At 43.5% G+C, this 21,027-nt stretch overlaps 1 protein-coding gene across 1 annotated transcript in view; it reads right to left on the bottom strand.

Annotated features, from left to right (window-relative positions):
- The window catches only part of LOC137634784 (jmjC domain-containing protein 8-like), a 117,903-nt gene that overhangs the window by 21,186 nt on the left and 75,690 nt on the right, over positions 1-21,027 (bottom strand). Inside the window, exons 4-7 of the mRNA XM_068367320.1 lie at positions 20,179-20,344; positions 19,793-19,912; positions 2,723-2,777; positions 167-314 (exon numbers count right to left, since the gene is read on the bottom strand). Coding sequence (XP_068223421.1) covers positions 167-314; positions 2,723-2,777; positions 19,793-19,912; positions 20,179-20,344 — 489 coding nt within the window. The remainder of the gene's footprint in view (positions 1-166; positions 315-2,722; positions 2,778-19,792; positions 19,913-20,178; positions 20,345-21,027) is intronic.

Genomic DNA, 21,027 nt, shown 5'->3' with positions numbered 1-21,027 from the left:
TACTCCTATTAAAGGACAAGATTTGTATTGTGTATAGGAACAAATCTCAATACATTTCTTAAATTATTTTAAAACTTATCATATCTTACTTCAGTACTCCAAAGTTCATAAACCTTTAGGAAAAAATTTAGAGTTGATGCTTAATACATGATAAAAAGACCCCTACCTCACCAGGTGACAGGGTACATTCATAAAGATTGATGTCATCTTTTCTACGAGGATAATCCTCAATAAGCCATTGTAGAGTTGTACGATTAGGATGAAAATTTGGGTTAACATGAGGAGGATACATGAACCATCTTTTCCGACCCCACCTGAAAAAACAAAATCATGGAGGTTTTTTAATGCATATATATTTCAATAATTAAACATATTTCCTACATATACAGTATAGTAAAATTAAACTCAAATGACATGAGGTTAAAGACCACAGACAAATAAAAGATATGACAAATTTGAAAATAATCTGTATTTTTCCTAACAATGCAAACCTTGACCTATTTACAGTGGAGATATATTTCAGCGACAGCTGAAACGAAACGGAAGACTTTTAAGCAAGATGTAACTACCTACCAAGCGCTAGTTAGCAGAGATGGGGGGTTATACCTGCCCACCTCGCTCACACTCGCACTAGTGTGTCACTTTGAAATTGCAAGCAGAACTTCTTGGGGGAAAGTGATGGCAGGACCAGTATGTGCAAGTAGCTCAAGGTTTGTATAGATAGATAACTAAAAGTTTGTATAGTTAGGAAAAAATACAAATTATTTACAAATTTTTCATTTGTTCCGGCACTATATACAAACCCTTTAGTTATTTACAGTGGAGACTCACCATTTAGTGGGTAGAAGTTTCAAACCAACTGGCTGGTAACTGTCCCAGGCAGGATGCGACTCTATGATTCGCACTCCCAGCAAGACTTTAGAGGTCTTGTATCTCTGGATGTAGCCACCTCAGCCTGTGCTCACCCAACTTACGTTTGGTCTGCTTCGGATGTGAGCAGATGCAGATGAATACTACCCTGGGTTACTCGTAGGAGGATCCTTCCAGGGTAAGCCCAGGAACAAGCTTTGAAAACTCATAATGCTATCCTTCTGTCTGGCCTTGCCCAGCTGGCTGTAGGAAAGCTGACAAGCTGCCCGAAGGCCCTCCTCCAGGTGTTGGGCAACCTTCCTGTTCGCAGATGAGTCATCTGTAGCCAGCTGCAGTAGGGCAGCCCTCTCGCTAACAGGAGGCTCTGCCCTCCGCAGCATCAAGTGTCAGCAATCTTTATAGTCAAGTTACAGTAGAATATGGGCTGGTCTTCCCTGAAAACTAACTCTGAATCGCACTTGAGACACTTTAAGCTTTTGAGGGATAACACAAGGAGCTTTTAAAAATTTGTTCACAATAGGTGTACTGTAATACCCACTGTGAAACTTGGCTATAGCATCCATATGGCCATAATGGCAGCCATTACACTTTTTTATGTTGGGCTCCATAATGCACAACCAACACATAACACAACCACAAAGGAACTGAGGAGTCATCCTAAGAAAATGGGGCGTGTGTCACAGAACTGCCTACGTCACACTGGAGCATAAAAACATGCCAAAATATGGCAAACTTCATCGTATGGTAGAGGAAGGAAGGAGGAGCTGCATACAAACAAACAAACAGGAGTAATTCCATTGGTAAAAAGAAAGTGGGAGGATGGCCAGTGCACAGGGAGTATAAGGTGGTTATTGCATAATAAGATATGTACAATTATACAAACTAGAGCAGATACGTGTGGTTTGTAAAATGTAAACCAAAGAGTAAAATAAATATTTCAGGGGAAGAGGATGCCCATATTTTGGATGATTTTTCATGGATTTATTATGCATCCCAGAGAATAAAGTATAGAGAAGAAAAAGTTAGTTTTACCATTATTTATTGATTCACCATTAAATTTCCCCCAACCAAAACCCCAAGTTCACACCGTGTGACCACCATTACCGAAAGATATTTTAGGGTATATTTTATTAACTATTCATTTGCGACAGAAATAGAGTAATTTTCGAAGAGAACGGGAGTTTTTCTATATAAAACTGCATTCCTTTATTAGTAAAGATTTTTCCGTGTTTTACTATAATAATGCCAGAAAGCCAGTTCTAGAAGTATGAAAGAGAATACAGTACAGTATCTGCTCTACAGCAGAGCTAAAATCAAAGTGGGATTGTTGTGAGAGAGCAGGGGGGGGGGAAGTCCTGGATACCACTGTTAACAGCCGAACTTGTTATTGACACGTCGATAAAAGAATTTAGGGCCGTGTTTCAGCTTACCCTAATTTCTATCTCCTATGTGAAGAACAAGTGTTTGTATCTGTATCGGAACAAATTCTATTTAAAAGATGTTAAAATGTATTCCCTATGGAACAGTACTAATAAATGTATGAAGGAAAATGGAAAATGGGAGGGCACAACCAATGGCTTTTATATTTCATGAGAGAGAGAGAGAGAGAGAGAGAGAGAGAGAGAGAGAGAGAGAGAGAGAGAGAGAGAGAGAGAGAGAGAGAGAGAGAGAGAGAGAGAGAGAGAATTTAATTTAAATACAATATAAGAACAAACTTCACCCCGGTGGCAGTTATAGATAGTATTTGAATTACTGTACTATAGTACTTTCCATCAGGAATGGGTTTGTAGGTGAAATTGATTTTCAAGATTGCTCTAATAGAAAAATCAGCTACAACTTAGCATCAACTTACAATGTTTCAGCAAAACCTGGTCCATGAAAATGAAAAGGAACTCCAGTCCCAGGTCCTGTAAAATTAAAGATCATTAGTACCCGAACAGATAAATATTAAAAATTTCATAAGTGATTTCTATTCTTCCTAACTAAACAAACCTGAGTCCTTCAATTAGGGAGTGATTCAGCATGAGCTGAGGACAGTCGTTGAAACTTGGTAACGAATAGTTAACCAGCTAGTCAAGGGTGCATGCAAGAAGCTCCATGCCCTTCCCCAGCAGGAATAGCTTTACTTTTGACATTTCAGCCCAGGACTAAGTGAGGTGGTTGAGAAGGGAAGTTAGATTAAAGGACTCGGGTTTGTATACCCAGGAAATACGACAAATTTGGAATTAATATGTATTTTTCCTAACAATACAAACCTGTAGTTCATTACATAAGAGAAGAAATCAGCGCAAGCTGACAAACGGCTATATGTCTCAACGAGGCGTCAACAATCTTTCCAGTTGTTACTAGTGGTAGCGGGGAGAAGCACCATCTCCTCCGCTCACTCATACGCTCTTTGCTTTGATCACAGACGGGAATTTCCTGGGAAATATTTGATAGCAGGTACAGTATTGTACAGGTAGTCATAGAATTACGACCAATGGAACTAAAGACCGTGCGCCTTTACGACCACTTTTCCACTGTGATGACACAAATCTGTTAGAAATAGTACACTAGTAAGACAAATATTTCCTTAGAAATAATCTATTTTCTTGCATAAGAATTTAGTAATTCATCTTGGTAAGTTAACATTTTCTTTTATTGATAATATACAGTATTTATTTTAAATAACAAATATATTACGAAAAGTTTTATACTGTATCTGTTTTCATATAAATGGTTGTCATATTTCAGGTGGAAAACAAGTAGGCAAATCGAGGGATTTCCTTTCAAATGGCAATTGATTAATAATAATAGTCCCATAATCCAAATATCAAGTAACGATACAAAACATTTCAAGGGTCTACATCAGTTTATGACTACTATTTAGCGTAGATTTGACGCCATAACTAGAGCAGAATCTCATATTCAATGTGTTTTATTTCCTTTGTTTCATCTCTAATACAGATCGATATATATCTGATAAAAGTAAGCTAATAGGGCAGATATTTTCTTAAAAACAATATATTCTCTTTTACATAATAAAATTTACTGGTAAATACTTTTACTTGATATGGAAGTATTTTCTTTTATTTCGTGCCAGAAAACAGCGACTGGTTTTACATATTTTGCAAGTCTTGCTTTGCAAATTCATGTCACACGTCTGGAGACATAATGTTTCTGATGGAAGGAAAGCTGGCAAATCATGTGATTTTGTTTAATTCGTTACCAAGTAATGTTATTTATCATACCCATCATCGAAACATTGAGAAATGATACCAAGTATTTCATTGGTTTGTACAGGTATTAGTTATTCTGAGTACAGTACTAATTGACGTGAATTTAAGAAAAGTACAGTACAGTATGTCTGGTGACATCATATTTATGGCGGAAGGTGAACTGGCCAATTGAGTGATTTCCTTTTGATACGTTATCGAGTAATATTAGCATTCTCATTACCGAAACATCGACTGACGATACCCAGCTTTTCTAATGATGTCTAAAGATATATCCTGGGAGAGAGAGAGAGAGAGAGAGAGAGAGAGAGAGAGAGAGAGAGAGAGAGAGAGAGAGAGAGAGACGTATTCATATGATAATTTATAATAATGGCTATAAACAAACTATTGTATACGAAAACTATGATACCCTAACAACATATTGATGCCGATATAATATTCATTAAGATTATATTTGTAATAAGTTAATAAATTACATAAACAATGCTCCTTGTTATTCGTATGTGCGCATATTCTCAATAATGTCGCAAAACCTTGGAATCAGCTGATCCCAACCAAAGGTAAACAAACTAATGAAATTGTTGATTGTTTAAATGCTCCCAACATTGAAAAATCGAATACAAAAATGCGTTAATAAAGCATTATTAAACACAATAATACCTAAAGAAATATGAAAACTTAATAATGAAATGACAAATTTGTAAGTAATTATGTTATTTTTATTAGTAAAATAAATTTTTGAATATACTTACCCGATAATCATGTAGCTGTCAACTCCGTTGCCCGACAGAATTCTATGGAGGGATACGCCAGCTATCACAATACTAGAAGGGGGTGTATTTACCAGCGCCACCTGTGGCCAGGTACTCAAGTACTTCTTGTTGACACCTCCTCAATTATTCCTCGGTCCACTGGTTCTCTATGGGGAGGAAGGGAGGGTCGATTAAATCATGATTATCGGGTAAGTATATTCAAAAATTTATTTTACTAATAAAAATAACATTTTTCAATATTAAACTTACCCGATAATCATGTAGCTGATTCACACCCAGGGGGGTGGGTGAAAAACCAGTGTACAAGACTAAAGGATAGCTAAGTATCCCGTATTTCATATAATCAGTTATCCACAATAACAATGAAATAATAAGTACCTGGTAAGGAAGTCGACTTGAACCGTTACTCTGCCTTTAATAAGATCGTCTTCCTTACTGAGCGCAGCGTTCCTCTTGGGAGGCTGAATCAACTCAAAGGTGCTAAAGTATACAGGGCTGCAACCCATACTAAAGGACCTCATCACAACCTTTAACCTCGGCGCTTCTCAAGAAAGAATTGACCACCCGCCAAATCAACAAGGATGTGGAAGGCTTCTTAGCCGACCGTACAACCCATAAAAAGTATTCAAGAGAAAGGTTAAAAGGTTATGGGATTATGGAAATGTAGTGGCTGAGCCCTCGCCTACTACTGCATTCGTTGCTACGAATGGTCCCAGGGTGTAGCAGTACTCGTAAAGAGACTGGACATCTTTGAGATAGAATGATGCGAACACTGACTTGCTTCTCCAATAGGTTGCATCCATAACACTCTGCAGAGAATGGTTCTGTTTGAAGGCCACTGAAGTAGCCACAGCTCCCACTTCATGTGTCCTTACCTTCAGCAAAGCAAGGTCTTCTTCCTTCAGACGAGAATGTGTTTCTCTAATCAGAAGCCTGAATAGTAAGAAACTGAGTTCTTAGAACTTGGAAAAGAAGGTTTCTTGATAGCACACTATAAGGCTTCTGATTGTCCTTGTAAAGGTTAAGACCTTTTTAGATAGTACCTAAGAGCTCTAACTGGGCAAAGTACTCTTTTCAGATCATTCCCCACCAAGTTGGACAGGCTTGGGATCTCGAACGACTTAGGCCAAGGACGTGAAGGAAGCTCGTTTAGCAAAAACCGAGCTGCAAGGAACATGTAGCCGTTTCAGATGTGAAAACAATGATCCTGCTGAAGGCGTGGATCTCACTTACTCTTTTAGCTGTTGTCAAGCACACGAGGAAAAGAGTTTTTAATGTGAGGTCCTAAAAAGAGGCTGATTGGAGAGGTTCAAATCTTGATGACATAAGGAACCTTAGGACCACGTCTAGATTCCAGCCTGGAGTGGACAACCGACGTTCCTTTGAGGTCTCAAAAGACCTAGGGAGGTCCTGTAGATCTTTGTTGGTGGAAAGATCCAAGCCTCTGTGGCGGAAAACCGCTGCCAACATACTTCTGTAACCCTTGATCGTAGGAGCTGAAAGGGATCTTACTTTCCTTAGATATAACAGGAAGTCAGCAATCTGGGTTACAGTGGTACTGGTTGAGGAAACTGCATTGGTCTTGTACCAGCTACGGAAGACTTCCCCTTGAGACTGATAGATTCTGAGAGTGGATGTTCTCCTTGCTTTGACAATCGCTCTGGCTGCCTCCTTCGAAAAGCCCCTAGCTCTTGAGAGTCTTTCGAAAGTCTGAAGGCAGTCAGACGAAGAGCGTGGAGGATTGGGTGTACCTTCTTTACGTGAGGTAGACTAGAAGGTTCACTCCTAGAGGAAGAGTCCTGGGAATGTCGACCAGCCATTGCAGTACCTCTAAGAACCATTCTCTCGCGGACCAGAGCGGAGCCAACCAACGTCAGCCGTGTCCCTTAGTGAGAGGAGAACTTCTGAAGTACTCTGTTGACAATCTTGAACGGCGGGAATGCATACAGGTCGAGATGGAACCAATCCAGCAGAAAAGCATCCACGTGAACTGCTGCTGGGTCTGGAATCGGAGAACAATACAACAGGAGTCTCTAGGTTATCGAGGTAGTGAACAGATCTATGGTTGGCTGACCCCACAGGGCCCAAAGTCTGTTGCAAACACTCTTGAGAAGGGTCCACTCTGTGGGGATGACCTGACCCTTCCGTCTGAGGTGATCTGCCAAGACATTCATACCGCCCTGAATGAACCTCGTTACCAGTTAGCTTTCGATCTAAAGACCAGATGAGTAGGTCCCTTGCGATCTAGAACAACTTCCACGAAAGAGTCCCTCCCTGCTTGAAGATGTAAGCCAGGGCTGTGGTGTTGTCAGAGTCCACCTCCACCACTTTGTTAAGCTGGAGGGACTTGAAGTTTATCAAGGCCAGAATAACCGCCAACAACTTCTTGCAAATGATGTGAAGTGTCCTTTGCTCCTGATTCCATGTTCCCGAGCATTCTTGTCCGTCCAAAGTCGCACCCCAGCCCGTGTCTGATGCGTCCGAGAGGAGACGGCGGTCGTGTTTCTGAACAGCCAAAGGTAGCCTTCCTTGAGAAGAAAGCTGTTCTTACACCACGCGAGAGAAGACCTCCTCTCTTCGGAAACAGGAACTGAGACCGTCTCTAGCGTCATGTCCTTTATCCAGTGAGCAGCTAGATGATACTGAAAGGAGGGGAGGTGGAGTCTCCCTAACACGATGAACAGGGCCAGCGATGAAAGTGTCCCTGTTAGACTCATCCACTACCTGACTGAGCATCGGTTCCTTCTCAGCATGCTCTGGATGCATTCTAGGGCTTGGAAGATCCTTGGGGCCGACGGAAAAGTCCGAAAAGCTCGACTCTGAAGATCCATACCCAAGGAGACAATGGTCTGGGATGGAACGAGCTGAGACTCCTCAAAATTGACCAGGAGGCCCAGTTCCTTGGTCAGATCCATAGTCCATTTGAAAATCTCCAGACAGCGACGACTTGTGGGAGCTCTTAAAAGCCAGTCGTCTGACGGAGCCGGACACAAGATCATGATACTGCTGCACAGTCTGTGAACTGTCAATCATGGGCAAGCGAGGAAGTACAGTGACAACCCGAATCTGTCTAGACTGTCTGGGTCGTACAGACAACTCCTTAACGGGTTGCTGAGGTTGCCGCACTGCGTCACAACAAGTCACTTCTGTTGGTTGTTGAACGTCTTCCCCGTGACACATTGACTCCGTAAACAAAAAATCCTCTAACAAGGACTAAGCTTGGACTGCATGTCATGCAACACAGCTCAAGGTCTATGGGAGCAGGTGTGGTAACAGACGGGATTAGCGACTGAAGTGGAACCATAACCTTCCCTGGAAGCATGTTATGCTTAAATAAAAGTCCATAAGAGGTTATGCAGCTAAAGGCTCCCTCCAAATGACAGAGTCCTCAAGGGAATATCAGAAGGAGGGAGAAAAGAACTTTCTCATCTACAGGGACCTTATCCTAGAAAAGCTAAGTTCTCTGAGTGAGGGTTCACTGGTGCAAAAGCAGCAGACTAGAAGGCAACGTTATGAAACTGCTTGACAGTCTAGTGAGTTGGCAACAACCCAAGATGTGTGACTGAGAAGCATGCGGTAAGGTATGCAGAGCATGATGTATGCAGAGTATGCTGTATGCAGAGCATGCTGTATGTAGAGCATGTTGTATGCAGAGCATGCTGAATGCAGAGCATGCTGTATGCAGAGCATGTTGTATGCAGAGCATGCTGAATGCAGAGCATGCTGTATGCTGAGCATGTAGTAAGCAGAGCCTGCTGTAAGCAGAGCCTGCTGTAAGGAAAGCAGAGCGTGTGCATGGCGTTTAACATTTCTCAGAAATTCCATGACCAGTGCTAGAGTGCTTTATGCATGCTTGCATGGGGTTTAAAAATCAACATAATGTTTACCTTACATTCATAACTCATGATTCATATTTTTGCCATGGTTTGAAAATGGAGGTAAGGTATGCTGAACAGCAGAGTCAGAACGAGCTGGAACAACAATAGTTGTGGTTTCCTCTTCAAGACTCTGTTGAGGGAACACCTGAGGCTCAGTCTGCAAAGGCTGAATAAAAGACAAGCAGAAGGAAGGCGCATGGGTGGAGGAGGCTGACTCCTAGCATGAGTGGTTGAACCCAAGGGTTGCGCTTGCTGAGCGGTTGGCGGAAGCGGAGTAGCAAGTTCCAGTTCCTGTGGTGTGAGCGGAGCGCGATGAGGAAGAGGCTGCGCAGAACAAGGTAAATGTCTCGCAAGCTGAGGCTCCTGAGGCGCAAGGCTAAGGTGTTGTGGTGCTTGCCTTGTGGAGGGTTGAGCTCGCTGCAGCGAGAGCTGAGGAGACTGACTCATGGACGGGAGAGGTTGTTGTACCTCAACCGAGTGTTGCATCACTGGTGGAGCAGCAAGTGGAGGCGGAGGAAGAGAGGTATAATCCTCCTGATCCCATTGTAAAGGTTGCCTTAAGGAAGGCGGAGGCTGAACACCACTGGGAACAGCAAACTCAGCACGTGGCTCAACATCGTACGCCTGGCAGGTGGTACTGCGATCAGGCGGAGCGAGCGTAGGCGGAGGGAGTGTAGGTGGAGGCGGAGGAGCAACACTCTCAGCCCGACACTCACGCATCAAGTCCGAAAGCTGTGCTTGCATGGACTGTAGTAGAGTCCACAACATCGTACGCCTGGCAGGTGGTACTGCGATCAGGCGGAGCGAGTGTAGGCGGAGGGAGTGTAGGCGGAGGCGGAGGAGCAACACTCTCAGCCCGACACTCACGCATCAAGTCCGAAAGCTGTGCTTGCATGGACTGTAGTAGAGTCCACAACATCGTACGCCTGGCAGGTGGTACTGCGATCAGGCGGAGCGAGCATAGGCGGAGGGAGTGTAGGCGGAGGCGGAGGCGCAACACTCTCAGCCCGACACTCACGCATCAAGTCCGAAAGCAGAGCTTGCATGGACTGTAGTAGAGTCCACTTGGGGTCGGCAGAAACTACAGTAGGCTGAGGTAAAGCCTTAACAGTCGAGCTCTGTTGTGGCAGAACCTTACTCCTCTTAGGCGGAGTGCATTCAACTGATGACTGAGGAGAGTCAGAGCTAACCCAATGACTGTGAACTCTAACTTCGTACGTCTGGCATAGGTCTGGACTTAACGTTTAAAAGGTCTTGAGACCTGAGACCAGCGTTTTCTCCCCTAAATTTCTTCTGCAGACGAGCAAAATAAGGGCTCAATCGTCTGCGGGTGGGAGTGACGGTCTCGGTAAGACACGCCCACAACCACCGAGGATACTTCTGTGCGCCGATCAAGGCCTGCTGAACCCTTCTGCCCTTCGACATTGCTTCTCCCCTGGGCTTGGGAGCTTGCAAGAGGTCCCGGACTGGGAGGACGACTGGCGCGCACAAAAGTACCCTCACGCACAACACTGACATACTTTGCGCTAATCACTTATCACTTTGATTTCTGTTTGCACTTATTTCACTGAACTCGAAACTTTAAGTGGTTTGTACCTGAAACACGCAATTCTATCCTTTCTCAAAAGTTAGTAATTGCGAAAACAGAATTACAATGTAACAGAAAAATCTAATGAAAGATAATTCAGTGGCTGGAAAGAGACTAAACACTAGATCACTCTAGAAACGTTTAGTTTCTTCCCCTAAAGAGACTAGGGAGAAGAGCAAAAACGATAACGACGTTACTCGTACGCCTGGCAGGCTTGAATGAAACGTTTATCCTCTTTCTCCCTACGTCTCTATCTCTCTCTCTCTCTCTCTCTCTCTCTCTCTCTCTCTTGACTTAGAACCTGAGAGAAGAGCCCAATCATATATATCGTTAAAACATATTATTGTTAAAGGAAAAAAACTGAAAAGTTCCTTTATTAGGATCAAAACCATTAAGTTAAGAAAGAATGAACAAAACGCTAGACACGGTTACTCTTACTGCAACGTGAAACCGTGAACATTCTTTCTCTATCGTAACGATAGAGTGCAAGTTGAACGTTCTGAACGTCAACAACTGCAGAGACAAAACAAAACGTTAGTTCAACTTTGAAAACAGTACGAGACTATCAAAGAAATTCTTTCAAACTCTGTGGCGGAAATAGCATAATATGTTAACAGGTAAAACCGAAATGACGGGCTCAATGTTAATTAACTTCGGTACCAAGAAAAGACCGCCTACTATTAGGAAGGTCGAATATAAACAAATATAAAAATTAATTTTAATAAGTTTATAATAAAAGGAAGTTAATCGAAGAGGCCTATAAGAGGCGGAGAGATATAAAATAAATCTATAACTTTTGTTAAGCAAAATTAAGAAAGAGAGTCTATACTCTCTTAGACACCAACACTTCCGTCTAAGGGAAGGGTCGGCCATTGAAAGGTGAACGAGAGTTCATACTCTCTTCGCCACCATAATTAATCAAATTAATTCCAAAAGCTAACTAAGCTAATATAGAAGTTTCCAGTAAAGCGACAGCCGAAATCAAAGAGAAATACTTCACCAAAGTCGTGAAAATACTCCAAGAACATAAGCGTATCCCAGAACGTCTTGCCGGAAGCACGACAGAGGAATAATTGAGGAGGTGTCAACAAGAAGTACTTGAGTACCTGGCCACAGGTGGCGCTGGTAAATACACCCCCTTCTAGTATTGTGATAGCTGGCGTATCCCTCCATAGAATTCTGTCGGGCAACGGAGTTGACAGCTACATGATTATCGGGTAAGTTTAATATTGAAAATGTCATTTTTCCTAACATACAAACCCTACGCTATTTATAAGGGTACACTTTCGGCGAAGCTGAAAGACGAGCTATGATAATTTTAGGGAGGGATAACCACCCCAACCGCTAGTTAGCAGGTGGGGGGTCGGGGTAGTCAGCTACCCAGCTCACTCACACACCTGGACTGAGCAACCACTTTGCTTTCTGGCAGGATTACTTGGGGGACAGGGCTGAGGGGGCCAATTTGTATAAATAGATCCATCTACCTCTGTCCCGCACTTCATCACCGGTTAATCCCTTTGATCGAAGGTCATCCTTGATACAGTCCATCCACCTTCGCTTTGGTCTCCCTCTCCTTCTCCTTCCTTGTACCCCCATTTCCATTACTCTCCTCCCAATATACTGTTCATCTCTTCTCATAGATCCAATTACTTACAAATTTGTCATTTGGTCCAATATAAATACAAACTCTATGCTATTTATTGGGGTAACTTACCTCTTAGGAGGGAGGAAGTCCTCACCAACTGGCCTTGGCATTTGACCCGGGGTTATCTCTCCTTCAATATGTGACCAAAGGTAATAGGAACCCTGCCCTCCCTAAAAACTTGTGCTATGCACCATTAGCAGCCTGCAAAAGCTGTGTATTTGTGATATTAGCAATGCAGCTAGTCTTTAATGTAGGAACTCGAGTCATAAAGATATGGAAGTCCTCAGACTTTACCCAATAACCTCCCTCGTAAGGGTATTGGGGACGCAACAAGTATTATTTCTATACTCAGGGTATACAAGCAAAATGAGTCTTACCTGCAGAGAGGTAAGGTCAGCTGTGCTGAGTAACATAGTGCTGAGTTCCCCAGAAGGGGAGAAGGTGAAAGGAAGGGAGCCAGACATTCTTACTCACTTACCCCAGACTAACTTGGGTAACCTCAGCCCTCAACCTTCTGCTACTTGTCCATCAAGGAGCTTGAGGTGTTTCAGACCACTTGTTGTGCAGCCAATACAGGACCAGCGGAGAATGTATCCATGTTCCAGTGGGTTAAGTCTTACAGGTAGTGGGCGGTGAAGGTTGTTTGACACTTCCACACACCCGCTTGTAATACCTGCGCCACAGAGACAATTTTCTTGAATGCAAGGGACGTTGCCATGCCCCTAACTTCATGAGCTCTGGGTCGTTTGAAAAGAGGAGGGTCTGGATTGAGCGCAAACTCAATGACCTTTCAGATCCAGGAGGAAATAGTATTCCTTGTGACCCTTCTCTTTGCCTTCCCCATGCTGGCAAACAGTGCTGACACACGGGGGCGAGCTGCTGCTGTTCTTTTAAGGTAACACCTCAGACTCCTCACTGGGCAAAGTACCAGTTGGTCTACATCTTTGGTTACAGAACGTAGACTTTTTCCGGAATGGGCCGAACGTAGGGTCCAGTACACCCGGATTTTGAGTCTTAGCAATGAACTCAGGGACAAAGTTGAGTATCACTTCTCCCCATCTTGAGTGGGAGACATCAGAAGATAGACCATGCAGCTCAATGACTCTCTTGGCCAAAGCCAGAGCGAGCAGGAATACAGTCTTCCATGTAAGGTGGCAATCTGTTGCCTGGCGTAATGGTTTGTATGGAGGGTCCTTCAGAGACTAAAGGACCCGAACCACGTTCCAAGGAGGAAGTCTAAGTTTCGACTGGGGACAAGTAATCTCATAGCTCCATATGAGTAAGTTAAGTTCCAACGAGGAGGAAATATTCACTCATTTCAATTTAAAGGTGAGCAGTAGCCTTTGACTGCCTAAATTGAGAGAAGCATTTCTTCCTGAAGGTGTAAAAGGAACTGCTATTGTTGGAATAGAGGCATCAAGGGGAATAATATCCCTTCCATGACACAAATCACAGAAAACTGACCACTTCGCCTGGTAGACTGACGCTGTGGAGCGTCTGAGGTGTCCAGCTATTCTCTCCGCAACTAGTTACGAAAAGCCTCCCTGTTTGAGGAGGTGCTGGACAGTCTCCAGGCGTGAAGTCGAAGCGAAGCGACGACTTTGTGGAAGATGTTGGCGTATGGTTGTTTGAGTAGATCGTGACATGGCGGGAGCTCCCTCGGGATCTTCGTGAGGAGTTGCAGAAGGTCCAAGAACCATTCTGCTTGATGGCATAGCGGAGCTATTAGGGTCACTAGTAAGTTCATGCTTACTCTGACCTGATTGAGGATTTTTCTCATCAGACAAAACTGGGGTAATGCATACACGTCTATGTCCTCCCACCATTGTTGGAATGGATCTTGCCAAAGAGCTGGGGATCTGGGACTGGGGAGCAGTACAGTGGGAGCCTGAAGTTCAGGGCCGTTGTGAACTTTTCCAGTCGGGGAGCCCCATAAAGTCAGGACTTTGTTGGCTACTAGAGGATTCAAAGACAACTCAGAACCCACTATCCGAGTCAATTTGCTCAGGTTGTCTACATGCACATTTCATTCGCCTGGAATGAAGAGCGCAGATAGGGTCACAGTTGTCTTCTGCCCATCTGAGTATCTCTACAGCTAGATGGCACAGCGACTGCAAAAAGGTACTGCCCTGCTTGTTTAAGTAAGGTACTACCATGGTATCGTCACTCATCAATATCACGGAGTGCCCTGCCAGGAACTGGTGGAACTGTTGGAGGGTGAGGAAGGCTGCCATCATCTCTGATACCTTTCTGATTCGGACCATTGGCGGAGGTGGTGGGGTGCTGCATGTGGACCACCCACCCTCCTTTTGACGCAAATGAAAAGAGCATCAATTCTGGGGAAGGAACAAGAAGATTGACCCCTTTGCAGAGGTCTTGGTCTGTTAGCCACCATCTGAGGTCCGTCTGTTCCTCCTGTCCTATACGGGAATCAGTGGACTGATTCTACTGGGATTTGAGATACCACTGGAGGGATCTTAACCTGAGGCGTCTGTTGGGAACTAGAAGGGCCAGAGAAGATAGGTTACTGAGCAAGCGCAAACAGCTCTGGGCTGGGAGCTCTTCTTGCCTGAGGAAGGGCTGTTCTAATTCCATCAGCCTCTAAAGTCTTTTGTCTGATGGAAAAGCTTTGTGCCTTTTGGTGTCTATTAGCATGCCCAGGTATACAAGTTGTTGAGATGGGAGCAGTTGAGACTTCTCGAGATTTACCATGATCCCCAGATCTTGGCAAAACCTTAGAAGCTCATCTCGGTGGAGAAGAAGGGTTGCTGCCGAGTCTGCAAGAATCAGCCAGTTGTCCAGGATATGGATGCTGATTCTGTGAGCCCATGATGAAACAAGGGCGAACATACTCGTGAAAACCTGAGGTGCTGTGGAAAGACCGAAACATAGCACCTTGAACTGGTAATTCTTCTGGTTTAACATGAATCTTAGATACTTCCTGGAAGATGGGTGGATTGGGATCTGCAATTATCTATGCATCTTTGAGATCCAGTGTGTACATGAAATCTAGCGGTCTTATTGCTTGTCTGACTGTGTCGGCTGTCTCCCTCCTGAACAGGGTTTGACTGGCAAACCTGTTCACGGCTGAGAGATTGATGATGGGTCTCCAGTTTCTCGACGCCTTTCTTACAAGAAAGAGTTGGCTGTAGAAGCCTAGGGATCTGTCGAGTACCTCTTGGAGAGCACTCTTCTCCAACATGGTCTGGACTTTTGCTGAAGGGCTAACTTCTATGCAGATCCCTTCACATAGGAGTTTGTTGGGACTGGATCCCGAATAAGTGGAGGGAGAGATCGAGTGAACAGGACGTGCTATCCTGAACGAATCGCCTCGATTGTCCAAGGTTCGGCCTCATGAAGCATCCACCTAAACCGGCGGCTTTGCAGGCATCCCCCCACAGGTGGACATATGGAAGGATTGCTTGTCCTTGTGGGGCCCGCCTTGGCCAGATCCCCTCTTTCCCTTCCCTCCAAGGAAGGACTCCTTGCCTCGAAAGGACTTCTTGGACACCTTAGGACCCTGCTGTTTAAGGTCCCCAGCCCTATTTGTCGGCAGCTTGGAAGCTGGTTTCCTTTGTGGCTAAGGATAGTAACACCTTGATGTTAAGGCCTTTTGGATGAGGGAATCATAATTTGACTTTCTCCACTTCTCAGTCACCCACTCGACATCTTCGGGATTGAATAAGGAGCTCCATTCAAAGGGGGAGTTTCTGAACCTCGACACTTCGGCCTACGGGAGTTGCCAATGAAACTTTCCTACGAAGGAATCCCTCCTTTTCAGGATGGTGTTATCCTAAAGGTTAACCACCTGATGGGAGAGGAACTCTATTGCCCTGGTGCCAGACAATAGGAAAGTCTCCATCAACTTCCTCGTGGACTACTGAGACCAGTCCTGTGACTGGATTAGTTGTCCCACAGATCCCAACCAGAAATCAAGCCACGAAGTTATTACCATGGCATACTTTGCGACCTTTTCCTGGTTGAGGATCTCGGAGGCCGAGAACAAGACGAAGTTCTGTTAGCTTCTCAAAGGGCGTACCCTTCTAGAGTGACTCTATGGAGTGATCTAAAGGCAAGGCTGGGAGAAGCTCATTGAGGATCTCATAATATCTCCTCTGAAGCACATAAAGCGCCGGGAGGACTTTTTTTTTTTTTGAGATTGCCGGCCAGGCACGGGCTCTTGCACACTTGCAGCGCATAGCTCGAGAGGACTTTGGCGGGGCACTGGAGCGAAGGGAGGAGGATGACACGTGGCATGAGACACTGCCTTCTGTCTGGCACTCCTTAACTCCTTTGATCAGGGCAAATGGCCTTCAGGGGTCTGTGAGTCCCATTTAATTGGTCAAGAACCAAGTCCTTTCCCTCAAGAGGGGTTACAGTTCTATTCTATCTTATTTCTCTTCCTCTTGTTTTTTAGTTTCTATAGTTTATATATATAAGATTTATTTTAATGTTGTAACTGTTATTAAAATCTTCTATTTTTTAATTACTGCTCTTGTAGTTTCATTTCCTTTCTTCACTGGGCTATTTTGCCTGTTGGAGTCCTTAGACTTATAGCATCCTGCTTTTCCAACTAAGGTTGTAGCTTAGCAAGTAATAATAATAATACCGATGGCTCTGGCTGCATAATGATGATATGTATGCAGGCTAACACCTGCCAGAAGGCGTGTTCAGTCTCCTTTTGCTCCACTTCTGAAAGCTTAGGGCTAGCGGTAGTTGGCAAAAAATCGTCCTCTTGATCGTTTTGCTCATCCACTTCCAAACTCTTACCCATACGAGCCTGGTGTGGGTTAAGGTCGTCATCAGGATAGGCTGCTGACAGGGCAACTCATGTTGACGTACTGGACGGAACATCCCTTTGCCTCTCAAGTAGAGGTAGAGGAGCTCTCTCCGAGGACTTGAGGATTGTGAATAAGTCATATGACTGTCTGCACTGAGACAGAATTTCCTCCATCAAAATAAGCCTTGCGGCTTCCTCTGTCCTACGAGGGCGATGGACCTCCGCAGAAGGGGGAACCACGTCAATCTCAGCTGGAGAGCAAGCAGCCCTCGGAACCACCTCGACTGAAATGAGGCGGAAAGAGTCTGTGAAGGAAGTTGCCCTGTCTTCCTTAGGAGGAGATGGTCTAATCTTCTTCCTCTCTTACCCTTAGTTCTGGCCTGCGGGATCCTGTACTTCAGGGCTCTCTCTTGAAGTTCTGGAGTGCTCTCTTCCTGTGTCCTCTTATGAAAACTTGGCTTATGGCCAAGCAATAGCCTTCACCACCGAGACTGTTCAGATTTTTCTCTCAGAGATAGAGTAAAAATTCGGACAGACACCCCACCTACGATACTAACAACAAAAGATCACTCACTTTGCCAGGTAGACTAAGGTTGAGAACCTCTTGAGGTAATCGGATATCTGTTATGCCACTGGCTGCCAAAACTCTCTCTTAGTGAGGGATGCTGGATAACCTCCAGAAGCAAAGTTGTAAGGATCTCACAGCTTGATGGTAAATCTGAGCACGTGGTTGGCACAGCAAGTCGTGGAAGGAAGAAAGCTCCCTCGGAACCTCCGTTAGCAGCAAAAAATGGTCTGGGTACCATTCTGCATGTTGCTGTAACTGAGTTATTAATGTCGTGGAAAGGTTAGTTGCAGATCATATTCTGTTGAGGAGTTTCCTCATTTGGCAGACCAGGGGAACACAAAAGCATCTAGGTTGACTCACAGATGTCAGAAGGCGAAGTGAAATGATAACTCTGGGTCTCATACTGGTGAGCAGTACACCACAAGCTTCTGGTTGAAGGACATTGCAAACAGGTTTATTGTCTACAAATCCCACAAAGTCCTCACTTTGTTCGCTATCCGAGGCTCCAAAGACCACCAGGAACCAACTATCAGAGTCTTCCTGTTCATATTTTCTGCCAAGATGTTCTTTTTGCAAGATATGAACTGGGCTGACAGGGAGATCATACTGTCCTTTGTCCATCGCAGAATTTCAACGGCTATTTGGCAAAGATGCTGTAAAATGGTACCTCATTGTTCATTTAGATATGCCACTATGGTCTTTTTATCGCTCATCAACACTTCTGAGTGACCCAAAAGGAGCTGCTGAAAAATATTTAAGAGCAAGGTAAGTTGTTTTTGAACTACAGGTGGTTTGTGGCATTACCGATCTGGATCAGACCACAGCTCGTAGGCCATGTACTGCAACAGGTGAGCATCCCACCCTTCTTTTGATATATCCGTGAAGAGCATCAAAATTTGGAGAGGGAGAAAGAAGACCTACCCCTCTAACAAGGTTCGAATCCAGGATCTACCAACTCAGGTTTTTCCTTATTATTATTATCATAATTATTATTATTATTATTATTATCATTATTATTATTATTATTATTATTATTATTATTATTATTATCATTATTATAATTTTTATTACTATTATTATTATTATTATTATCACCAGACTGAGCAGGTGATATGGGCCCTGGACCCCTAGGCACAAGGGTCGGGGTTCAGGGCGCAGGGGAATGGGTGGGATACACAGGGGCCGGGTCAGGAAACAGAGTACCCTCCCAGCTATTATAATGGTAATGCTTTTGCCTAGCATTCGCATGGGAGCAGATCGATCACAGCACGGGACTATGATTTTAAGCTGTTTACAGGGGAAGCCACTGCTGTGCTTGAGCACAAAAGTAAGGGGTTGGGCTTGCCCGGCTGATGTTCTGATGAGCATCTATTCTGATGATACTGGAACTTAAACCAGACACCTTTACCTTTACAAAGGCAACATGCACTTTAGTTTTGACGAACATCTTATGCCCAATTTTGGCCTCAACATCTGATGGCAGCACAATTTTTGCCATTAGGGGACCCACTATATGGGCCTTCACAGTTCTTTTGGGCTTAGTGGGGGACTACCGTAGTCCCTGACACTGGGGGTACCACCACACCTTTCACCACTGGCGTCACCAGGATTAAACTGGATACTTGCACTGGGGGAGAAGTAGCCTTAGTTACAAGCTCCATCAAAAAAGTCATGGAGGGCCTACCTGAAAGACCTAAGGAAGTCCAACACTTCCTTATTTCAATCTCATCATCAGTAGTCTGCACGGAGACGAGTGAAGAGCTTCCAGCATCTAAATGGGTGTAGTGAAAACAGGGGGTATCCACACACATCACCAAAATCTGAAAAACTTGCCAATACAGATGTTCAGGGCAGCGGTAGCAGTCGCACCCCCTGAAGAGACAGGAGCAAAAGACTTAGATATTTTCTTGGGCACTGCCTAGACAGATCCCGGTGAAGGCTTAGCTCTCTATTTTCCCTTCAAGGCATACACATGCCACTGCACAGGTGGCCATAACCTGCACTTGACGCATGGGGATAATTGCAAACAACCATGCAGTTTACTCAAAAACTGGTTGCAGCGGCAGCCACCATTCTCCCAGAAAGTATGAACATCTGGCTTACTTTCCATTACAAGTCCAACAGCATATTCATTTCCTGCAATACAAAAAGAAAATTAAAAGTTTCATAAGGAGCTGACAGTACATGCGTACTTGTTAACGTCTAAATCAAAAGTGAAGCTATTCCAGCTGGAAAAGGGGGCAGAGCTTCTCACCCATAATCTTCACCAGCCGGTGAACTACTCCTTAACAAGTTTTAACGGCCATCTCCAGCTCGTGATAAAGCGATCTCCCTACTTAAAAGACGAGAGTTAATATGTCGCGTAGGAACAAAAATACAGAATCACAAATTAAATCATATACAGTACTGCAATAACAAACCAGATTTAACATTTATTGAAAAGGAACAGAAAATAAAATGGCTACGCATGACAACCTGCTAAGCCAAAACTAAGAGCAGCCATGTGAAGTGGTAGTCTGAAGGGTGGCTGTTGATACTTCTCTAAAAGACTCTCCCATTCTTCATGATTATTGTCACCAAAAAAGTAAAAAGTTTCTGAAAGATAAAGAAAAATAATGAGATTTCAAATGTAGATATTTAAATACTATATTACAATATCATCTTTACAGCAGTGCTGCAAAAGAATCTAACAATTTTAAATGACTAAGTACCTTCTAATGTATTAAGTAATGACAAAATTGTGCAATAAGGGAATGTCTTCATATATAATAATTTTGAGTATTGATTATATCATAATATTTAACTGAAAAGTAAATACTTTACAGTACTGTACATCACTAAAATGAAAACAATGTTTGTACCATTGCCTAATGTAGACAGTTTTTGTGGATGCACGTGATTTGAGCAATAGTCTTGAAAGGAAATGTCCCTTTTAGCATAACTGTAACTATTAGCAGAACTGAGTCGTACAGTTGTATGCCCGTATCCATCCAAAAGAGCCTTGCGGTGAGTTAAAGAACGAAATACCTGAAATTTAAGTTTCTTTAGTTTAATAGAAAATTGAATATGTATATTGATATTGATCAACCTATAGTAAGAGACCTTACTTTGATGACCCCCACAAAAAATTAGAGTGCACACACTGATTTGAAAAAAAAATTCTGCAGAACGTATAAAAGTAAAAAAATGGTTCCTCAATAATAAAAAAACCCATAACTAAAATAAATCACAATGACTGTTTACCAGAATTTACTATAGATCAGGAATTCTCAGTTTCAAAAACTTAAAAAATGTTTTATACCACATAAACAAGGCATTCTCCATCTAAATAATTGCCTTATGCCTCTCTTTCAATACATGCAGTATTTAACACTCTGAAGCAAAGACCAGTTGCTCTTATGGCAGCTCACTGAGGTTTTTTAAATTTGTACCACACAGTGGTCTCATTTACATGAAATATTTAACCCACAGAGGCAATAGACATACGTTCCCAGCACTTACTCAGTACCCTTATCACACTTGAAGATAGATTTGGCAGATAATGATCTCTTAGGGGCCATGGCAAAAGTTGAACACAAGAAGCCGGAATTAAAAAATACAGTACACACGAGAGAGGTTAACATCACAGGGGCTACAGGGGGACAAAGGAAGAATGCAAATTCTATGCTTGTAAGGTAGTAAGCAAGTAAGGAGGAATGTCAGGAAGCCCA

Source organism: Palaemon carinicauda, chromosome 45, assembly GCF_036898095.1.
Source record: "Palaemon carinicauda isolate YSFRI2023 chromosome 45, ASM3689809v2, whole genome shotgun sequence".
Lineage (NCBI taxonomy): Eukaryota > Metazoa > Arthropoda > Malacostraca > Decapoda > Palaemonidae > Palaemon > Palaemon carinicauda.
The sequence above is the reverse complement of the archived record's forward strand: the minus strand, read 5'-3'. Positions and strand labels throughout refer to the sequence as shown.